Below are 19,627 nucleotides of genomic sequence, written 5' to 3'. Positions count from 1 at the left end.
GACTGCCCTCGTGTGACCAATCTGGGAAACTGCAATTTCTCAAAATCATTATTCTGTTATGGGGCCTTTTATGGCGATGTTTAGTCAATACTTCTAGTAGTAGTCTATACTTCTTGTCTTTAATTTATTTATTCATTTTCATATGGTTCATTTACATGTGATTCATTAACATGTGATTCATTTTCATGAGATTCATATTCATGAGATTAATATTCAAGTGATACATTTTCATGTGATTCATTTACGTATGAATCATTTACATGTGATTCATTTTCATGGGATTCATGTTCAAGTGTTACATTTTCATATGATTCATTTACGTATGATTCATTTTCATGTGATTCATTCACTAATTTGCTTCTCTTTAAATCCAGTTTTAGACTGTGATATTACAAAGGTCTTTCCAGATTATTACTTGCTACACTGTATGAGATAACCCCAGTAAAATTGCCTGAATTCTATAATATAATTTGTTCACCATGTTAGGTTTAAATCCTCTAAAAACAGATTCGTAATTAAATAACATTACATCCTTCAAAGCATTGGCATGTTCTGCTTACTCTCACAATCCTCCAAACTCCCACATCCAAAGTCTCCATAAACAAATGAGACAGCAGTGTATCCTACAGAAAGCGAACGCTGTCCACAATGTGAAAACACCTCGGAGAGTAAGCTGGACTAACCAACAAAATTACCAAGACTGATAAACAGTCTGCACGGAATAATAAATATAATGTCCTTACCTTTTAAAGACTTGTAACACATAATATAACAGTGTAGCACGTAAAGCCGAGGAGATAACACTAATAAAATTAAATAAACAGAAACTCTAACCCGGTCAGAGCATCGAAACAGAGAAGCACATTAATACAGAAGTACATTTTAAGAGGAGTAAGTCCACAAAATCTAGGCGAAGTAATGCAACGACAATATCTTCAATAAGAATCAGAATTCTGCGGAGCTGGAAGGCCGAGTGCAAGAAATAAAAATAACAGAAGAGCGAAAAAGACTCCGCTGTGTAGGTGATGCGATTCACCCCGATATCAAGAGTTTAACACAGTCTCCTGCTTCCTCCGCTGAAATAAAGTCCTTCTGGACACCGTTATATGTAATGCGAAGACGAGCCAGGTGAAGTGTTCCATAGCGAGCGCCCGCAATATCATGAAGTTGACGCCGAACCTCGTTAAACACGGCCCGGGCTGTCTTGGCTGTGTAGTCAGGGGAAACGGAGATGGTCAAATCCCTCACTTTAATCCGCTGGATCTCTCTCGCACGGTGTAAAATATCAACACAGTCACTGTGATAGTGGAATCTGCACTAGTCTATACTTCTTGTAGTAGTTACCCAAGAGGTAGGTAATATAATAATAATAATAATAATAATAATAATAATAATAATAATAATAATAATAATAATAATAATAATGTTGGGGTTAGACCAGATATTTTGAGATTATTTTGATTATGGGTTTCATGGATGAAGTTACTGAAGTTAAGGAGAGGAACTGAAAATAAAATTATAGCCTTGCGGTGTAAACGGAGAATAAGGCTGTATTAGTGTTATGGAAATAATAGTAACATACTTGTAGCAGCGCTGACGAAATACATATACTTACATAAACAAAAAAAAAACAAAAAAACAAATAGAGAACTTGTTTAACCTTTCTTGCTTGCTTTGAATTTGCACATAATTATTAATTTAGCAGCTGTTTTTACAATTCAAGAAATCAAGTATAAGTCTATATTGGGAGAGAGAGAGAGAGAGAGAGAGAGAGAGAGAGAGAGAGAGAGAGAGAGAAGGGGGGCAGTGAACCATAATGACATCATGTACAGAGGTGTAGCATGATGGTTTGATTGACAGTTTTTAGAAGTCATTTGCTAATCCTAATAATACACGTATGAATAGTACTAAAAGAAATAGTAATTATAATCATAAGAATACTAATAGTAATAATTATAATAACAACAACAGAAAGAAATGAGAGAAACTATAGAATAAAGAATAAAGGGTGATGAAGTAAAAATGATAAAGTGAGTTTCAGGTAGCGCTGGGTTTTGCTCTGGATGGATTTTCACTGCCATCGTGTGGGCAGGTTTAGGAAGTGCACCTTCCCCCAACCGTTGTAGTTTAAAGCTGCAGCATATAAGTCTATATCTTTATAGAAAAATGAGGTCAGATATATAGACAACACCTTTCATTACATATTTAATTATTTCGATTGAGGTCATTTTATTATTATTATTGGTAGTAGTAGTAGTATTAACCTACCTACCAACCTACCTTCTATGTCCCTCACACTTCTCCTCTATTGTCACAACCTTACTTCCCTGATAGCCACCTCTCCTCACTGGACTTAAACACCGCAACTGACATGCTATGTTCCACTCTAACATCTCTTGACAGTATCTACCCCCTAACCTCCAGACCTGCTCGTAAATCACCCCTTAGCTCTCAGAAGATCTGCATAACAACCAGGCCAAACTAAGATCATCCGAAAGGAAATGGCGTAAATCTAACGATCTGACTGACCCAGCTAATTACGAAACACTTCTCTCCTCTTTTTCCAATAGCATCTCCGTTGCCAAAGCCACATACTACCAAGAGAAGATTGGCAGTTCTCTCAACACCCGCACTTTCTTCAAAACATTTTCTTCTCTTCTCTGTCCCTCTCCTCCCCCTTCCCCTACCTCTCTCACTGCAGACAACTTCGCCACTTTCTTTTCCAACAAGGTTACATCAATCAGGAACCAGTTCTCAACCCCAGACATGCATAGAGCGTCTCCTCCTCCATGTAACTCCCAACTGACTTCCTTCTCTCTCCTCTCAGAGATGGATGTCTCTAAACTCCTCCTCTCTAGCCGTCCCACAACCTGTCCTCTTGAGCTATTCCTCCTCACCTTCTTCAGTCCATCTCTCCCACACTATTACCTGCACCCACACACATCTTTAACACATGAGCACGTGTTACTGGCACATACCCTACCTCATTTAAGCAGGCCCAGGTTACCCCACTGCTTAAAAAAAACATCACTTAACCCTGCTGTGGTTGACAACTACAGACCTGTTTCCCCCCTCCCTTTTCTTTCCAAAACCCTTGAAAGAGCCATTTTTAATCAACTCTCCAATTTTCTCACACAGAACAACCTCCTGGACACCAAGCAGTCTGACTTCAAGAGCAATCACTCCGCGAAGACTGCTTTGCTTTCCATCACTGAAGCCTTACGACTAGCAAGAGCAACCTCTAGATCATCTGTCCTCATCCTACTCGATCTCTCTGCTGCTTTCGACACTGTGAACCATCAGATCCTCCCGTCAACTCTCTCCAACCTGGGCATCACCGGAACGGTTCTGCGCTGGGTGGAATCCTATCTCTCAGACAGATCCTTCAAGGTATTGTGGAGGGGAGGTATTTCTGAAACTTAGCAACTCAAAACTGGCGTTCCATAGGGATCAGTTCTGGGTCCACTGCTCTTTTCTATCTACACTACATCTCTGGGGCAGGTGATTGAGTCTCATGGCTTCTCATACCACTGCTATGCTGACGACACCCAGCTCTATTTGTCCTTCCGGTCTGACGATCCATCCGTCTCTGCATGAATCTCTGTTTGCCTGTCTGACATCTCAGACTGGATGAGGGAACACCACCTTAAGCTCAACCTGGCAAAATCTGAGCTTCTCGTCATCCCAGCCTGTCCCTCAATCAACCACAACCTCACTGTACAGCTCGGCTCAACCACACTCAAGCCAACCAGGACAGGCAGAAAACTTGGAGTGATTCTCAATGACAACTTGACCTTTACAGACCAAATCTCAACAATTGCATGGTCCTGTAGGTTCGTGTACAACATCAAGAAAATCTGACCCTACCTCACCGAACAGGCTACACAGATACTAGTCCAGGCTGTTATCTCAAAACTGGACTACTGCAAATCACTACCTCCCAGCCAGCTCCATGAAACCCCTTCAGATGACTCAGAATGCAGCAGCACGCCTCGTCTTCAACCAGCCCAAGAGAACCCATGTCCCACCGGCTTCCTGTAGCCGGCTGCATCAAGGCCTTGATGCTCACCTACAAGACCTTGTCTGGAACAGCACTCTCCTACCTCAATTCTCTCCTGAACGCTTACGTTCCCTCACGCAATCTGCAATCAATCAACGACCGACGCTTAATAGTGCCTACTCAGCGTGGCTCAAGGTCCCTTTCCAGAACCTTCACACTAACTGTTCCTCAGAGGTGGAATGAACTTCCAACCTCAATCCGGACTGCAGAATCTGTCACTATATTCAAAAAAACAGCTAAAGACCCACCTCTTCCACGAACACCTATCCAACCCCTAATTTTTTTTTATTATTTTTTAAATGACCTTATTTAAAATTACATTGGTGCACAGAGGTGTACAGAGGTGCATTTACACCTCTACTCTGCACACTTTGCTTCTTCTGGAACTCAATTAATAGATCTTGTATGGTAGCACTACTTGTATTGTTCTCTATATATATCTATCTATATATTCTTGATATATTGTTTTGCTTGTATTTTCTCATTTGTAAGTCGCTTTGGATAAAAGTGTCCGCTATATTTATAAATGTAAATATAAGTAAAATTAGATTGATAAAATTGATAGTTTGTTCAGGTCCTTGTCTGTGATGACAACCATTGTTATAAACTCAGAACTTCATTCACTCTCTTAAACCACTTTCACCTCTGCTCTCAGGGAAAGCAGAGTATATGCCTCTTCTGTTATATTTATCCTTCTCAAACCATCTCTTTCTGTTATTTATATCCTTCTTAAGCATTTTCTTATGTCCTCTGTGGTAAAACATAACATTTAGGGAGAAAAATGAAATATCCTTTTTATTGTCAAACAGTAAAAATAAGTGAAAGTGAATTTGATTTATTTTCTTAATATTGGATATTATTTTGGACTCTTGACATACCTTGTTCAATAAAAGCATCTTGGTTTCATTGAGATTTTTATTTCGTTCTTTTCTTAGACTGTATGTACACAACATTGCAATTAAAAAGGATTTTCATTTCAATTTCCAAAAAAAATAAACACTGATGCTTATTAGTACTTATTAAAAGAAATATCTAGCCTGCATTTCTATTATTTCGGTAATGAAAAGCCCATTGAAAGTTTTCTAAAGTGCATCACACCAAAGACACTATTTTCATTTACTGTAAGTGTTCTGCTGCAATTAAATATAAACCCTGGAACCAAAATTGAACACAATTTACAGTTTCTTCATGAAGAGAAATATAGCATTGATCTAATGTATTGCTTCAAAAGAACAGCAGGTTTTCATAGCTGACTAGAGCAAATAGCCAGCTTCTCCCTGATGTAGTCAAACACATTCTTCACTTGATGAGGAGGATGATGATGATGACGACTGTAGTACTTACAATACTCCTGCAGCAGATTGTATAACTTGCCTGTGGAAGGTCGGAGACTTTTATTAAGAGCTGGGATTACTGTAATAAAATACTGAACACAATGAACACTATGTTATAACAGTATGTTAATGTGGGATAAATGTCCTATAGTCCTGTTTGACTATAGTGCTACTCGTGCTACTCATGTACTCCTCATGTGTTACTCACCCACAGTCATGTTGTGACTCTTCAGTAACTTGTGCATACTCTGCAGCTGCTCTGCCTGCTGCTCATTGGCAAAAGTGAAGTAGGCCAAGTCTCGCTGAGCCACAGCTGCAGCCATCATCTGAATAAGAGCTTTTACAAAACAATGAAAGTTTAGGATTTGAAATATTCTAACATCCATTATATACAGCATAGCAGGACATGTGGAGCAGGCGCTGCTGATTACCTTTGAGCATTGGATCACCTTTAAAAGCTCCGCATCCCCAGTTGCCAGTAGCAATAGCAGAAGTGTATTCAGTAGGAATGTTATCCCTCTTGAAGCCGACATATGCCTTTTAAAAACCAAAGACGGAGAATAAAATTCAGCCCGCTCAAAAGTACAAAGTTGTTCATATTTCAGAGAGACTTCTGACCTTGAGTAGGTCTCGTTTGATGTTTTTCTCAGTGAACTGCTGTCTTGGGTCGTCAAATCTCAAAGCGTCAATTGCAACAATCTGGCAGAAACGCCGTTTCCATTCATCCCTGTAACAAAGCCACTGGGTAAAAACCTACTCTTACTCAATGCTTCATTACTAAAACAGCTAAAACTTTTAATAGACAGTAACCAAGGCATAAAGGACAGCTGAGCTGGATAATATATCAGCTACTAATAATCATTTTTATTATTACAGTATCAAAATTAATGTATTTACATATAAAGTATTCATCTGTAACGTTAATCATGTAAAACTGCCTTGAATGTTCACTTCACAAATCTCCAGTTTACTCGAGGTGAGCTCATTTGCATTTTCTTGTTTAGGTGTTTACCTTTTGGTTTGGTCTGTATGGGGGCTGTCCCACTCAAAGGTATCGCTGTAGCCACGGGTATTGCTGTACATCTGCACGCCTGAAGAAGCAGTTGTCATTTTTTTTTTTTTTTTTTTTTTTTTAAAGTCTTTTAAGTTTTAGTGCATTTCTATTATATAGTTTTTCACTGTTAACAAATTTAAAAGTTGTGGAATTTTTTGTGTCAACTTTTTTGTCTAATTATCTCTCTCTCTCTCTCACACACACACACATACATATACATATATATATATACACATACACACACATATATATTATATATATATATATATATATATATATATATATATATATATACACACACATACACACACACACACATATATAAAGGGAGATAAATCCACAGTGTACATATTGTCCATCATGACAATGTCCTTAACATGCTGTTTTGCCTTAAACTTTCGAAGTGCCAGTAATTAATTTATTCTGCCAGCATGTGATGGCTCGGATTTCGGTTCGAGAGTCGCAGTTTTTGGAAAACTCTCGTGTTGGGTTATCCTTGTACACATCTTTCACTACCAACAAATAAACTAGTGCATCCTCTGATGCATTTTCTATATTTTTTACTTTTATTTTTACACGTTCAGCACACTGCTGTGTGAAGTGTGTTACCCTAAACCCTTCTGTTGCTGCAAACATTAAGACTACCTCCATCTTTGAATTCCTCATGCTCCTCGAGTTATACATTTTTCACTTGATTCAGGCTAAGGATGTCACGAGAGCTAATACTTCAGTACCAAGTTGGTACCAACATTGTTAAAACGTGACGGTACTTGTTTTTCTGCAGTAGCATTGGTACCTTCAGTAATGAAGGTACCAGGGTCTGAATTCTTCCGGAACTGAAGGAGGCAGCAAATACATGTTAGTGTTTTAGTCGGTCCACAAGTGGTAAAGAAGAAGAAGAACGCCTACAAGCACACAGGAAAAACTACAGAAGATGGTGAAAACTTTAGCACTGACCCGACTCGTTGAGAGGAAATGTGTTAGGAGTTAAATATGGAAACACTCCGCATTCGAAAACATAATTGATGCATAATTGATGCTCTGAAGCCGGTCTGTAACTGATGCTATCGTTCATTTCGAACAAAGCGAGGAAACCCCTAGAATTTGGCAAAGCACCTGAAAGACAGGTCCTATATTATGTTTGTTTGAGACAGCTGGCATTGTGCCATGAAACCAGCTAACATTATGCTCCATGTAATGTTAGCGATAGCCAGTTATTTGTTAACGACGCTAACACATTGCAATGTTATAAACGACCTCCTAATGGGCCACCATGCATCTCCATTCAGCCCATGTCCTGTCAGCTGAATGTAGCGTAATGTCACTAATAATTATTCAATTGTTCATGCTTTTAATAATTCTTTTTGTCCTGCCACCATATCAGTGAATTTAAACTAATGCTTGCATTCAAAGTATAAGGTGTGTGTGTGTGTGTGTGTGTGTGTGTGTGTGTGTGTGTGTGTGTGTGTGTGTGTGCGTGCGTGTGTGCGTGCGTGCATGCGTAGGAGTACACCTTAGCAATTGTAGTCTCCTCTGTTTTATTACTCATTGTCAGGCAGTGTTTGATAACTAAAATCTCTCTCTCTCTTTTTGCCAGTATCAGCCAGAGGAGGATGTCCTCCAGGAGAGTTTTTAATTTTATTTTTATACCACACCGTGGTATCGACTTTGGTATCCAGTATCATATAACTTTGGTGTTACCTGTACTGATTACTAGATTTTTGGTATCGTGACATCCCTAATTTAGGCTCAGCTTACTGTTTTTAATTGAAACATGTTATTTGCTTTTTGGTTAAACAGAATTTCTTTTGTTCGTCTAAATATTCCTTTAAGGCATGCTTGCTTGCCAGGTGATGTATTTAATAAATCCAATTAGAATTCATAATAAAATGTTATGCAGATGAGCATAATTTTTTCTGTGGTTAATGCCATTTTTCCAGAAAGTACGTGTGCCAAAATATATCTGATGTAAGCCTACTTAGCCTAACTTTCAAAAATCCAAATTACAAATCCAAAAATCACTTGCATCTTATTTTATTTTACATATGTAAATTTCAAGTTTTTGTTTTGTTGTTATTGTCATCTTTTACATTGTGTGTGTGTGTTATTTCTTTCCATTTCAAAAGATACCACCAAAGTCACCTTTTGGTTTTCATTATCAGTATTTTTTATCGTTCCCAACGTTCCCCGGACACTCGTGGTACACGTGTGCTGTGGGAACTAACAATGTCATCTGCTAAAACACGCACAGGTTACTTTACTTCCTGAACAAGTGCGGACCCGAGTACAAGTTCCATTCACATTCACAGGAATCGTGGGTCAGTTCCAGTGCAATCGAACTCAGACCACCTTCTACAGGTAGTCTCGGCTTCGGGTCACCGTGGTGCACTTCCTGGTCCGCACGACAGCTTTCACATTAACAATTTTTCATGCAAACCGTACTCGGTTTCTGAATAAACCACCATGTGAAAGCCCTTTAAGATGTCCAAACCATCTCAGAAAACGTCCACTAGCTTACTAGACTTGGCCCCTACCTGTGATCTTCAGACATTCGTTGTCGGCCAGTTTTTCTGTGAAGAGCCTGGCCACAATCAATTCAGGGCACTGAATGAAGCGAATCTCTTCCTGCACCAGTCCTCGCCCGAGCACTCCTCCACCTACCATCTTGGCAGCAAAATCCACCTTTCCAGAGTGAGGGAGAAAAGGATTGTGGTGATGTTTCGCTGGTTACTTTGGTAACTGGTTAAATTCAAGTGAACGCATCTCAGTTCACTTGCTGTACTTCTTCATTGTAATATAATTATCCCTAAAATAGCCGGTAAGCAGGAAAATCCAACTTGGGAGTTGAGTTTGAAAGACTAACCTGCAGCATGCCTTTACCTTCCTTCTCGATGCAGCCTTTAGAGTACACCTGGAGGTTGGTCAAATTTTCCTTCTGCCTAGAAGTCGAAATGAATTAGTCAGAACTCACTCTATATGATAGCATTTACTTCACAAACAGACTGAAGGTAACTTACTTATTCCATTCAGGGCACTCAGATGGTTTAATGCTAATTCTTTCAAAAGTGACCAGTCCGTCTGGTTTGGAGTCTATTCCACAACACAGAACAACATAAATGCACGGTAAGCTATTACAAGTTCATGTGACATGAAAGACGTGACAGAATGAAGTGAGGAGGTCCAGTTAATGACAGTGAGTGCGAGTCAAATCTTCAACGAGCTTCTCATCTACTCATGACTTCAGACAGTTAAAGCAACTTACTATTTTAATAACAATATGCTGATGTGCCTTCATTACCTTCTTTGGTTACAGTGTTGAAGTAGTGAAAAAGGGCTCTCAGCTTCTGAAACTTCCGTGGAGACCTTTCAGTGAACAGGCTGTGCAAAGAACAAAAGCAGAATGCATGATTTAGGTTCATAGAAGTGAACATATAACACTCAAGAATCGACACTCAAGATCAAACCGGGGAAGTTGGATTTGTGAGGCAGCAACACTGCCCACTGTGTCACAATGCAGCCAATAAGAACTTGTATATTTCACTGACTAGAGGCTATTTGACTCATTGTCGGTCTGGTTTTGATTCCCGGCAAGGGAACCTACCCCAGCCACTGCCTCCCAGGTCCAGCAAGTTCTTGTCCTCCTCAAGTCAATGTGAAAGAGATAGCTCATCTCACTCTACCCTCTCAATTACAGTGACACTAGCCAATCATGGGCATCTGTGAGCTCATGTATGTGGAAGAGGGCAGATAGCACTGCAATTTGAAAAGATTTGGTTGGCTTTACATGTATCAGAGGAAGTACATACTAGTCTTCACCCTCCCTGGTTAGTCATGTAATAGCTAGCAAGTGGGTGGGAACTGGCAATTGACCAAAATGAGAGGGGGGACACCAATAAAATGAAAAGCTGCAGTGCACTTCAGCAGCAAATGTATAGTTTGTAAAAAAAAAGTCCTGAAAGAGAGAGAGAGAGAGGGGGAGAGAGAGGGAGAAAGAGAGAGAGGGAGAGAGAGAGAGAGAGAGAGAGAGAGAGAGAGAGAGAGAGAGAGAGAGTACTTTATTGAGAAGCACCTAAAGTGCAAATAAAATGCTTCTACACAAAGAAACATGTAGTATATAAGGAAGTGAAGTAGAGTGAACTGTGACACCTGCTGAAGTTGATGGTGGGGAAATTGCCATATTCACTGTTGGGATGAGTTGCATTTCTGTGGGGAAAAGTGCAGAAGAACGCATTGGCCAGCAGGCAGGAGATCTGCTCCTGGGACATCGTTATGGCATGGTTGCAGTTCTGCCTCAGCAAAGGGATGGGCTGCGCACATGCACAATATACAAATAGCTAACAGCCGAAAATAATGAAATGACAAAAATGTATTTGCCAGGAAAATGAGTAATCTTTACATTAGTGGATAGAATTCGAAAGAGGTACTTACATGTTGGATGAGCTCAGGCAACTTCAGTGCAAGTTTGGCCATATTTGAGATCACATTGGGAAAACTGTTCTCCATCTTTGGCACTCCCTGGTGAATGAATTCATAAATAACGAATCACTGTTCTTTATAATACATCAGTTGGTTGCTTTGTAGGTATAGTGTAGCCCAACTGGTGCTTTTCACAATTAGTCAGTCCCTCTCTATTCCATTTATCAACAGCCAGGGACCAATGCAGGACCACAGGCTTATACTTGGTGTGAATATGGCACCTAGAATCGTCCCATTGTTCACAAACTTGTCTGCATACTTTTTGTACCTTTGGACTCTAAAGAATTTTAGCCAGCACTGGCATACCTTCTTTGATCACTTCCACTGCACAGCTACACAGTAAAGAGTTGAAGAGGTTATTATAACACATATCTCGAGTATGGGAATACACCCTGGATGTAGATGGTACAATAGATGGTACAATTAAACTAATCTTGTTGTGACAACGGTGTCTATTTCTTTCATTATACTGATGCTACAGTGGTCTTCAGTGCATTGCTTCACCGTCCTGCCTTCAACATTTATATTGCTATTCCACTACATGCGCACATTGCATTAATTTTTTTTTGGCTGTGCACAACCGCTGTGCGCACTGGCGGTGCAGCAGGTAGTGTTGCCACCTCACAGCTCCATGGTCCAATCCTGAGTTTTGCAAGATTTCATTATGTCCATGTGGGTTTCCTCCAGGATTGCCGGTTTCCTCCCACGTCCAAAGTAGGTCAACTGGCTACTCTAAATTACCCCAGGTGTGAATCAGGGTGTGCATGATGGATACTCTGCGATGAACTGCCATTCCATCCAGGGTGTATGCCCACTTCGTGTTCCTGGGATAAACTCCAGGTCAACGGTGACCTTGATGACGATAAAGTGGCTACTATAGGATGAATGAATGAACAATCAATGTCCCAAATGAACACAGGATACACAGCATTAACATCGAGTATAAACCAGCCTTAGAAACTAAAGGTTATCTTTAACCATGCATTGTGCTAATCTCTAGCCTTCATCAGTGTCCGTTTCTGAAAACAGGACCACTGTTGGCTGGTTAGTTTTGATTTGTAGATCACTAGGAACTCAAATGGGACAATCCAACACCGAAATCATATCCGGTCAGCTGAGGCCCTCTGCTCATCTTTGTCCATTGAGAGGGCTGTCAAATTGTCCACAGCAACCATTGGGCTACAACCATTAGCTTATTAAGTAACTGACCGCAACATATGAGGAAAGGGCATCGAAATACCAGTCCCTCCCGTGGGAGTGATTGTAAGTTTTAATGGCCTTCTGAAATAACAGAACACACTTGTTAACACTGCACTGTAAATCTTTTGTATATTTATGTTGTACATACATTACAATACCTCAACATCTCCTACTGAAACAACCTTATCTGTAAGGTTTTTCAGAGCTTTCTCTGTGACTGCCCAGCGAGACCCCATGGTATTCAGTGGCTATATATTAAAAAAAAAATAAAAAAACATCATAAATATATTTTCAGTGATGGGAACTCCCTTTACATATTTAGTACTAAAAGTGTTTGAAACAATACACTTACATAACATTGGGGTAATTTCACATGGAGGTGGTCCCAAACATGCTTTCCCTTATATGGAACTATTCTGCCAGCATTAAATTTGTTTATCTGTTGAGACAAAATGACTTGCATGAACATTGTTATATTTTTTGTCCCAGTCGCTTTATGAAGTCGCTAAGCTACTACTGTCCTGTATAAATATGAAAAACCACAAGTTACTATTCTAATGCTTAACAAATACAGCTTGGTCTGTGGCTTTTTATGATTTGATATTAATGTTAAGGCTCTTACATCTATAAGCACTGTGTGATTCCTGTCTGCAGACAGTTTGTCCAGCTGCATGTGGCACTCAGGTTCTTTATTCAGCTTTCCCTCACACTGTGTATCTCCGGCCTGTGCCTCAGCGCCTGGTTTTTGTCTCGGGTCGGTGACCTCAGTACTGGAGCACTCACTGTGCTTTCGTTTTGAGCCATCCATTGTGTCTTGGCTCGATCCTGGTTTGCTTTCCTCGGCCATGTCAGAGTGTCTGAGGCATTCCTTCACTTGAGAACTGTTGTTATTAGCCATCTGATGGGAAAGAGAGTAAGAGTGGATTTATTTCTGAAGAAGTAAATATTTAGAAAATAACTCAACTATTAATCTTGATAAGAATATCAAATGAAAGTACAAATATATGGAATTTATGGCGCAAATGCTTCAAGTGTTCCAGGGGTATGCTCCAAAACCACAGAGAACCTGAAGATGAATGAATGAATTTGTGGTGAATAAGTACAAAACATTTTCAGGTTGTAATGACATTCACACCATGTACATGCATCAAGTTCAAAACACACACACACATTTTTTTTTCTTCAACTTCAAATGGTATTAAGATTTTAAGACATGGCATCCCATAAAAGTCGTACAGCAGTGAGTTTTGGTGTCATTTAAAAGACAGTATTTACTATTAGGCAATAGTTAGTTGACTTTTCTTGCACCATGATACGCCAGGTGACCTGCGTCTGTGTGTGAGCATGTATGTGTTTGTGTCATTTCTTGTAAACAATTTCAATATCATAAGAAATAAATACGGCAACAGAATAGCCCAAAAGCCTAAAATATAAGACCATGCAATTTCATATTCTTCCCTACATTTTTCTAACCAACTTGGTTACAGGCATTTTCCAACCCACCAGCTAGCTCACTCTATCATACAACAGCTACCATCCAGCTAATCCTCTTAATCTAATCATCTTTTCAAACTGCGGCGCATGTTGCATCACAGGGCAGTATAAGTCACTCGGAGGAAAGCGTTATCTACCCTCTTCCGCATACATCCATGGAAGACTGTTGCATCTTCAGGATTCAAACTCTTGATCTGCCGATGATAAAGCGAACACTTTTCTGTTGCGCCACTTAGAAGTTCCTGTAATTTCAAACTTCAGACAATATAATACTTATTTAGGCCTCTAATTAGTAATGTCATAGTTCAAGACACATGGACCGTAGCTTTGCATAATGTTCTACCATTATTGAAGTGGAATATACTGTTGAATATAAAACTAAGGCAAAAATACCTCTTACTACTCACAGTGCTGCTAACTTGTAATGACGTAAATGTTGGGAGGACAAGAGATAAAAGAACACACAACAGAGAGTTTTCTTGTTGTTTGTTTGAATGAATTAACTTTTAGAAGTTTTCCGTTTACCATGTTTGTTAATTGGAGGAAACACAGCATGAAACACCTAACCTGAAACACTTTTGAAAACATTTTAATAAAAAATATAGCTGCCTATCTGCCTTTAAGTCCGTGTGTGTGTGTGTGTGTGATATCTATGCTACATATTTACACTGATGGCATTTTGGCAGATGACCCTATCCAGAGCGTCTTACATCCATCTCATTTTAATTCAACTGAGCAATTGAGGGTTATGGGCCTTGTATTTGAAATCACGACCTTCTGATCAGAAGTCCAACAAGTTCCTTATATACTATGATTAGATGATTGCCTCTACTGTTTCACACCACCTTCTTATTTCAACTTGTCACATCACTATTAGTCCTAAATTGCCCCTGTCCCAGATTAACAATAACTATGCAGTTGATTAGGTAAAACATGAAATACCTCGTCAAAGTACATTTACAAACCACCCCTCTTTGTTTTTATGAGCAATGTCCATACTATCCCAACTTTTTCAGAATTGAGGCTGTAGATGAATAGATAGACAGATTTACGTGTGATTGACTCTTTTCAATGCTTTGGCAAATAAATTAAATGTACTAAACCTCACTGTGTCTGTGTGTGTGTGTGTGTGTGTGTGTGTGTGTGTCATTCGGTACCAATGTGTCAACGTTGAGCTTTCGATTACGTTGAAACTGTTTTAACTGGTTTTGTTCCGACTTCAACTTCTAACTGGTGTGTTAGGATCACTGCAAACATTAATTCTGTTGAGAATCACATGTATAAAGTGAACATTGCTCTGTAGGTTACTCACTCAAGGTGTGTCGGTCAGCCCTGTACACAGGTATACACATAGCTGCTGAGAAACAGAGTGTGAAAGTGTAGACTAGAGTTACAGGTTTCTCTCTCTCTCTCTCTCTCTCTCTCTCTCTCTCTCTCTCTCTCTCTCTCACACACACACACACACACACACACACACACACACACACACACACACACACAGGGCTTACCTTAGAATGACATCTTGCTTGACCGTGATTGGTACAAAAAGCTACAAATCCCATGATAAATTTCTTCATGTTAATCTTCTAAACTTCGACAGGAAATACAAGACTCTTTTTTTGATTTGTTTGTTTATCTCCTATTGGACCTCACGCTACTGAAGACTATCGTTTTACACACCATTTACCTTTTCAATACTTTTGTACAGCGTGAAAACTAAGCAGTATTTAATTTTAAAATACAATTTTAAAAAAATGTCGGAGGAACATGAAGGAATTCCCAACGCAAAACAAAAGACTCTTATCCTAGCTTGGTCACGTGACAAGAAGCGTCCAAATACAAATACGGTAAATCATTTCAGTTCAGCCTGTTCTTGTTGGAACAAATGTAAACAAATCTGCTAAGTTTTGCATCATCAAACAGCGCGTCTCTACTAACGGCAGCTCGGTGTATCAGTGCAACATACCAAGGAAATGCTGCCGTGAAAATCATTGCCGGAAGAACAACATTGCATTCTCAAAGCGGTAGATAGACTCAGGTGGTGCGCGTGTATACAGGGGTTTACGGTTAAAAAAAAAAGCTTTGGCTGTTTGCTAAACACTACATGCACACTTTATTACTAATCACTCTACGCGACATCTTTTTTTTCTTTTCCTAAAATAGAAACTTTTTGCATAAACGTTTTGTTTAGTTTTTTTTTTTTTTGCATTTTGCACAAGTTTTTTTTTTAACAATTTATTTTTAATGTACATATACAAAATCTCAGTTCTGTAATTCACAATCATTAGATCAATCAGTCTTATCATAACTGCAAAAAGCTCTTGTTGTATTGCATCTATTTAATATGAAGCTTATTGTGAGTTTACCTCCAGAAGTGATTTTTCAAACCCAAGCAGGTATCTGTGGCTGGCAGAAGAAATGCTTTTCAGAAAGTTTCCTAAACTGCAAATCAGGTGGCTTTGGCCATGAGAGTACAATGATCCAACTTTTCTGTTCAAGAATGCCTTTAAAGTTATGTTGAAACTTCCTTATCAGTGGGCGTGGCCCTCAAATAACACTGGCTGGCTGTGTTTAAAATTTCACACTGTGTAATATTCTTACACTGTAGTCCATCTGTTGCCATACAGTTTATCAGATCTCTCTACCCTGTCCATTAGTGTTGCTCTGCTATAAGTTTAACAGATGTAGGGTTTAAACACTGTATTCTCTTACTGGACACTTTATCTGACAAACATATGCTTGTTGGTCACTTTGCAATTGTACAAGCACTTAAGCATTGCAGTTTCAGTTTCTACTATAACTTGCGTAGCAGTATTGAGGCTGCACTTGATACACTTGTGGCTGAGAAACATTTATATGATATTAAAGAAAGTAACCTATTAACAAATAGAGCACTTTTCAGGTTAAAAAAAAAAACAACAACAAGAACTAATGGAGTCTGTCTTGTATTGCACAAATAGAAGGAAATGACAGTGAATTTCTCTAGAAGAAGTAAAACAGGTTACTCGAAATGCCTGCACAACATACCATCCAAAAAAAGCATGACTGTATCTGAGAGATCTGATGCAACTAATACAGTATTTAAAGCAACCCAAATATGTTGTACACCTGAGGTCATAAGTTTGTATGCGCCTTGCAGAATCCGCAAAATGTAAATAATTGTTTTTAAATAAAAGAGAAGGATGGTAATGTCATTTTGTTTTTGTTTTTTATTCAGTACTGCCCTGAATAAGCAATTTCACATTACATGTTTACATATAGTCTACAAGATACGATAATAACTAAATTTACACAAATGAACCAGTTCAAACGATTACATAAGCTCGATTATTAATACTGTGTGTCATTACCTGGACAACCAACGACTGTGTTTATGTTTCGTGGTTGTTGATCACGATTCCCTTGTTTGTCCTGAGCAGTTAAACTGCCCACTGTTCTTCAGAACATTCCTCCAGGTCCTGCACATTCAGACAGATAGATAGATAGACAGACAGACAGACAGACAGACAAACTTTATTGATCCCATGAGGGAAATTATTATGTTACTACAGCATAAAGAATAACAATAAAAATAAATGCAGAATTGCAGGGGGGACACTGAATATTAAATAAAGGCATGTACAACATCAAAAAGAGTACTAGTACTAATAAATAAAAGAAAAAAGGAGTAATAATGGCAGTGAATAATATATACAAGATATGTATGTACATAAACAGCATACATATGTACATATAATACATATGTTTGCTTGTATTTTTTCATTTGTAAGTCGCTTTGGATAAAAGCGTCTGCTAAATGAATAATTGTAAATGTAATATGTACATAAACAGTATGTAAAGATGGTTGTGCAGCAGTGCGATCACCTATCACACAGAGAAGAGCTGTTGTACAGTGTTATGGTGAACGGTATGAAGGATTTCCTAAAAAGTTCTTTATGGCAGCGTAGCGGGCGGGCTTGATTATCCATGATGGAGAGCAGTTTGTTCAGTGATCTACTCCTCACTGACTCAAACCTCTCCAGGATATGTCCAATGATAGTTTTGGCCTTGCAAATGAGTTTATTTAATCTGCTGGCATCTCTGACACTGATGCTGCTCCCCGTAACCCCACAGTATAGCAGATGGCGCTCCCAACCACAGACTGGTAGTAGATCTCCAGCATGTTGGTGCATACATTGAAACATCTGAGCTTCCTCAGATTCTTTGGTTTTCCAGCATCTTCTGCATATTTGAGCCCTTTCCAACAGCGGCTATATGATTTCAAGGTCCATTTTTTCACACTGAGGACAACTGAGGCACTCGTACATAACTTTTAGAAAAGGTGCAAGCATTCACTGATGCTCAAGAAGGTATCACGATACATTAAGATCCAGGGGGGGTGTAACGTTTTGAACAGGATGATTGGTGTAAATTTTGTCTTCAGGCAAACATGTAAATATCTTTTGCAGCTTCTGAAGTCCCAATAGGATCTGAAATTGGACACGTTCATAAATACTAAGATTTAAGGATTTGATGGAACACTTGTTACATTTTTTAAAAAAGAATTCTTTAAAGAATTAAAAAAATCTATATGTTCAAACCTTTCGAGTGACATGTATTGCAACCATAATAAAGTCTAAATACTAATACTCAATAAACCAAAACCCTTTTTATTCATGCACACAGTTACAGATTTGTTGTGTCAAATGTAGACATAAAAAATAATTACTGAAGACTTTTTTTAAACTCCGCCGACGCCGGTCCCAAGCCCGGGTGAAAAAGGAGGAGGGTTGGGCATCAGGCTAGCACCCTGATCCCGTAAAATCTATCTTGCTACGGAAACAACAAGCAAAAACCAGTGGTCTAAACTCTACCGTCGCGATGACCCTGTTTCTCCCTTGATGACGGTGCTGGAGCAAAGCCGAAAGGTCGTCCAGCGCCCGATGCAAAACGGGATACTCGACGCCAATACGATCACACGAATTGGAACCTGGAACGTGCGAACGTTGTACCAGTGTGGGAGACTGGAGCAGCTTCTGCATGAATTCGACAATTACCGGCTTGACATTCTTGGTGTCAGTGAAATGAGGTGGATGGGTAATGGAAAAATGACAAGCGACGGGAAGATCGTCCTGTATTCGGGAGCCAAAGAACATCACGTGCACGGCGTCGGGATGGTCCTGAGCAAAACCGCGGCACAGATACTCGTTGGATGGAAACCGATCAGTGATCGCATCCTTACCGCCCGATTTCAGTCTCGCCATGCTAAAATTACTGTTATTCAAGTCTACGCGCCGACAAATGAGGCAGATGATGAAGAGAAGGACGCCTTCTACGACCAGCTGCAAGAAACAATTGCAGTTGTCCCCAACCATGACATAAAGATCCTCCTTGGCGACATGAATGCGCAACTCAGCAGCGACCGTCAGGGCTGGGAAAACATGATCGGACCTCATGGATCGGCAGCAGTAACGAGTGATAATGGAGAGCGTCTCCTATCCCTATGCAATCTTAACAACCTTTGCATCGGGAATACATATTTCATTCACAAACGGATTCACAAAAAGACGTGGCGGTCACCAGATGGGGCCACTCACAATGAAATCGACTATGTATGCATCCATCGACGGTGGCGCTCGGCTTTACGTGACGTACGGGTTTTTCGCGGCACCAACGTTGGATCTGATCACCACTTGCTTGTGACCTCAATCCGACTAAAATTGAAAAGAGTGGCCGGACAAAACACCGTTCGGTCATTTGCCTCCGAGAAATTGAAGGACCACGTGAATGCCGAGCACTTCCACATTGAACTCGCTAACCGATTCCAGATTCTTGACAACTCGGCCAGCATCGAAGAACAATGGGCACAGATCAAGGATGCTGCCATCGAGACGGCAGAGAGAACGATTGGTCGACGGCGTGGAACGCAGCGAGAACGGTGGATTCAGGACCGGACATGGTCGTTGCTCGATGAAAGACGGGTCAAGAAACGTCAGCACGATCAAGCAAAGACCGAAGAGGAGCGAAATG

General features: G+C 39.7%; 1 protein-coding gene across 1 annotated transcript in view; it reads right to left on the bottom strand.

Annotated features, from left to right (window-relative positions):
- Nucleotides 1-4,961: 4,961 nt before the first annotated feature.
- Nucleotides 4,962-19,627, bottom strand: part of LOC108275263 (poly(ADP-ribose) glycohydrolase) — an 89,506-nt gene continuing 74,840 nt past the window's right edge. Inside the window, exons 2-18 of the mRNA XM_053685682.1 lie at nucleotides 14,931-14,975; nucleotides 13,123-13,190; nucleotides 12,747-13,022; nucleotides 12,477-12,563; nucleotides 12,283-12,372; nucleotides 12,134-12,205; nucleotides 10,877-10,963; nucleotides 10,595-10,755; nucleotides 9,747-9,826; nucleotides 9,466-9,538; nucleotides 9,312-9,387; nucleotides 8,983-9,130; nucleotides 6,407-6,485; nucleotides 6,013-6,121; nucleotides 5,826-5,931; nucleotides 5,603-5,731; nucleotides 4,962-5,434 (exon numbers count right to left, since the gene is read on the bottom strand). Of these exons, the coding sequence (XP_053541657.1) occupies nucleotides 5,304-5,434; nucleotides 5,603-5,731; nucleotides 5,826-5,931; nucleotides 6,013-6,121; nucleotides 6,407-6,485; nucleotides 8,983-9,130; nucleotides 9,312-9,387; nucleotides 9,466-9,538; nucleotides 9,747-9,826; nucleotides 10,595-10,755; nucleotides 10,877-10,963; nucleotides 12,134-12,205; nucleotides 12,283-12,372; nucleotides 12,477-12,563; nucleotides 12,747-13,022; nucleotides 13,123-13,190; nucleotides 14,931-14,970 (1,812 nt within the window). The 5' untranslated portion in view covers nucleotides 14,971-14,975 and the 3' untranslated portion in view covers nucleotides 4,962-5,303. The remainder of the gene's footprint in view (nucleotides 5,435-5,602; nucleotides 5,732-5,825; nucleotides 5,932-6,012; nucleotides 6,122-6,406; nucleotides 6,486-8,982; nucleotides 9,131-9,311; nucleotides 9,388-9,465; nucleotides 9,539-9,746; nucleotides 9,827-10,594; nucleotides 10,756-10,876; nucleotides 10,964-12,133; nucleotides 12,206-12,282; nucleotides 12,373-12,476; nucleotides 12,564-12,746; nucleotides 13,023-13,122; nucleotides 13,191-14,930; nucleotides 14,976-19,627) is intronic.

This window comes from Ictalurus punctatus, chromosome 14, assembly GCF_001660625.3.
Source record: "Ictalurus punctatus breed USDA103 chromosome 14, Coco_2.0, whole genome shotgun sequence".
In the NCBI taxonomy this organism is placed as follows: Eukaryota; Metazoa; Chordata; class Actinopteri; order Siluriformes; family Ictaluridae; genus Ictalurus; species Ictalurus punctatus.
Note: the sequence above shows the minus strand (reverse complement) of the source record. Positions and strands in the feature narration are given on the sequence as shown.